Below are 2,401 nucleotides of genomic sequence, written 5' to 3'. Positions count from 1 at the left end.
GTCAGTGCCACAGGCGAGTGGAACGTGCCTCAGCTGGACCCCCGGCGCCGTGCGCTGCTCCACGCCCTGCCAGCCTCGCTGGCCGGGAGGTGCTTTGTTACCCGCGGGGCCCTACGGCAGAGCTGGGACTCTGTTGGCCGCGTGTCAGGTTGCACAGCATATGGTTCGGAGGGACACTCCAGAATTGACCCGACCAGGAGTAAAGGCGTGGGATGTAACAGTGGTCAGATACACAGCCATCACCCAGCTGCCGGCCATGCCTCACTGGGCTCTCCCCGGCGTCCGAGCAGAAGCCCTTACCCCTCGGCAGTGTGCGTGGTGGCAGGCAAGGCCGCACAACCCGTGCGTGCCCTCGTTCCGAAGGTGCCTGGTCTTGCCCGGGCTGGCGTTGGAAATGGATTGGACCAGATGGATTTTGCTAACAGTGAACAAAGTGATGGGTTGACACTTGTGTATATGCAGGTTCTTGCAGGTAATACTGCGGACGAAACCGTTTAGTTAAAGAAGCAAGAACGTCAGGGAATGAATGTGTAAGGGAAGCTAGTTTGAAAGGCTTTCACTTAAAAAAAAAAAGTGGTAGATTACTGTATTGCTTTTTTGTTATTTTCTTCTTGAGCAAGTTGTAAATTCTGGGTTGGACCCCCTCTCCCCCAAAAATGAAAGAAGAAATGAAAGCAACCGAATTTAGAGTAGACCCTCCTAGTCTGGGGACACCTTGCCTGGTCACTTGGTTGGTTCCACAGAGGCAGGACTAAACACCAAGGTCACATCTTTCCCAGGAGGATGAGCCTGCTCGTTGGGGGATCACGCGCAGAGGGGAGCCGTGCCTCTCCTTGGGGGCGTGGTCTCAGCTGGGGCGTGGCCTCGGCCAGGGGCGTGGTCTCGGCCAGGGGCGTGGTCTCGGCCAGGGTTCGCCTTCCCCTAACCGCGCTGTTTGCCCTGCAGCCCTTCCGCTGCGCCCACTGCCATTACTCGTGCAACATATCCGGCTCCCTGAAGCGGCACTACAACAGGAAGCACCCCAACGAGGAGTACGCCAACGTGGGCGGCGGGGAGCTGGCGGCCGACGCGCTCGTCCAGCAAGGTAAGTGACGTGCCCTCTCTGGGGCCCCTGCTCGTCCGAAGCGGGCCTCATCCCATTGAGAAGAACCGGGATACCTGGCAGTGTGACCCTAATCCCTGAATGTTGAGTGTTGTTAATTCTTCATCGTTATTGTGCCTTTCTCCTCCTCATTAGTATTTATCTGTGTTTCTTATTGCCAGGATAGCATTAGGGCAACGTTAATGGAAATCTAGAATGAAAAAAGTCCTAATTTACCCACAGATCTCACCGCCCTCCTGGTAACATTCATAATCAGCATTGCCTTCTCTTCATTGTCCACGTGTACATTTTGCATAAACAAAAGTTCCCGACTTACTGTCTGTACTTAACGTTGATTAACATGGACATGCTTTTTTTCCTTTCATCTTCATAATTATAATTTCTCAGGGCGTTTTTGTAATGCATCATCAAGTGGCACAGCCTCATTTTATTTAAACATTCCCCTTTTGTTGAACATTATAGGGTTTCCAGATTTTTCTTTTACTGCAGTTATAAATAATGCTATGGCAAACAATTATAGGTGAGCTTCTTTAGATTAGCCAAAAATATTTATTTTAGTGCTCAGATTACTTGTCCTAAAAGTGAAAAAAAAACCCATTTAGAACATTTAAACTAAAGAGAATGGATGAGAACCTCTAACAGTGAAAAGTTTGGGGATTTTTGCTTCTTTTTGCAGTAAGTAAGCACGTTTTCCCACTTGAGAGGGTTTAGCGCATGTACTACTGCCATACAAAGAAATGTTGTATTTATATCCAGACTTTAGCAATTCAACTAAAAAATGATTGCACCATACAGAACGTTAGTTGCTACTTTTTCCCAAGTCCTGCGTCTATTTGAAGCTGAAGACAGTTTTATAAACCTTTCTCTGGTTAACAGGGATGTGGGACTGCAAACTGGTCTGTGCAGGTGCTGGTGCAGGGTGAAGCTCCGCTTGCTGGAATCGCCATAAAATGCATCTTAATTTAGAACAAATGAATTGACCGTGTCCTCCAGCATGTTTGGTGACAGAGCTGATGACGAACAGCATAAAAAATTCAGGATAATTTTAAGGCCACCCATCCTTGTGTTTTCGTGAACAGCAGTTTCCTGGCACTGGAGAGCAGGATGGCGAGGTGGGCGTGAGGCTGTGTCCTTTAGCTGTGCACTTGGACAGGTTACTCGAGCTCTCCACTGCGGACCCTCACCCAAGATGGAGTTCACAGCTGCCATCTCACGGGGTGGCGGAGAGGACACGAGTGTCTGGCTCTCAGTACATTATCGTTCCTTTCTTGTGTGTCTCCTTTCCTTTTTTTTTTTTTT

General features: G+C 49.1%; 1 protein-coding gene across 1 annotated transcript in view; it reads left to right on the top strand.

Annotated features, from left to right (window-relative positions):
- The window catches only part of ZFAT (zinc finger and AT-hook domain containing), a 110,173-nt gene that overhangs the window by 73,649 nt on the left and 34,123 nt on the right, over positions 1 to 2,401 (top strand). Inside the window, exon 12 of the mRNA XM_023537224.1 lies at positions 946 to 1,084. Within this exon, the coding sequence (XP_023392992.1) occupies positions 946 to 1,084 (139 nt within the window). The remainder of the gene's footprint in view (positions 1 to 945; positions 1,085 to 2,401) is intronic.

This window comes from Pteropus vampyrus, unplaced genomic scaffold, assembly GCF_000151845.1.
Source record: "Pteropus vampyrus isolate Shadow unplaced genomic scaffold, Pvam_2.0 Scaffold183, whole genome shotgun sequence".
In the NCBI taxonomy this organism is placed as follows: domain Eukaryota; kingdom Metazoa; phylum Chordata; class Mammalia; order Chiroptera; family Pteropodidae; genus Pteropus; species Pteropus vampyrus.
Note: the sequence above shows the minus strand (reverse complement) of the source record. Positions and strands in the feature narration are given on the sequence as shown.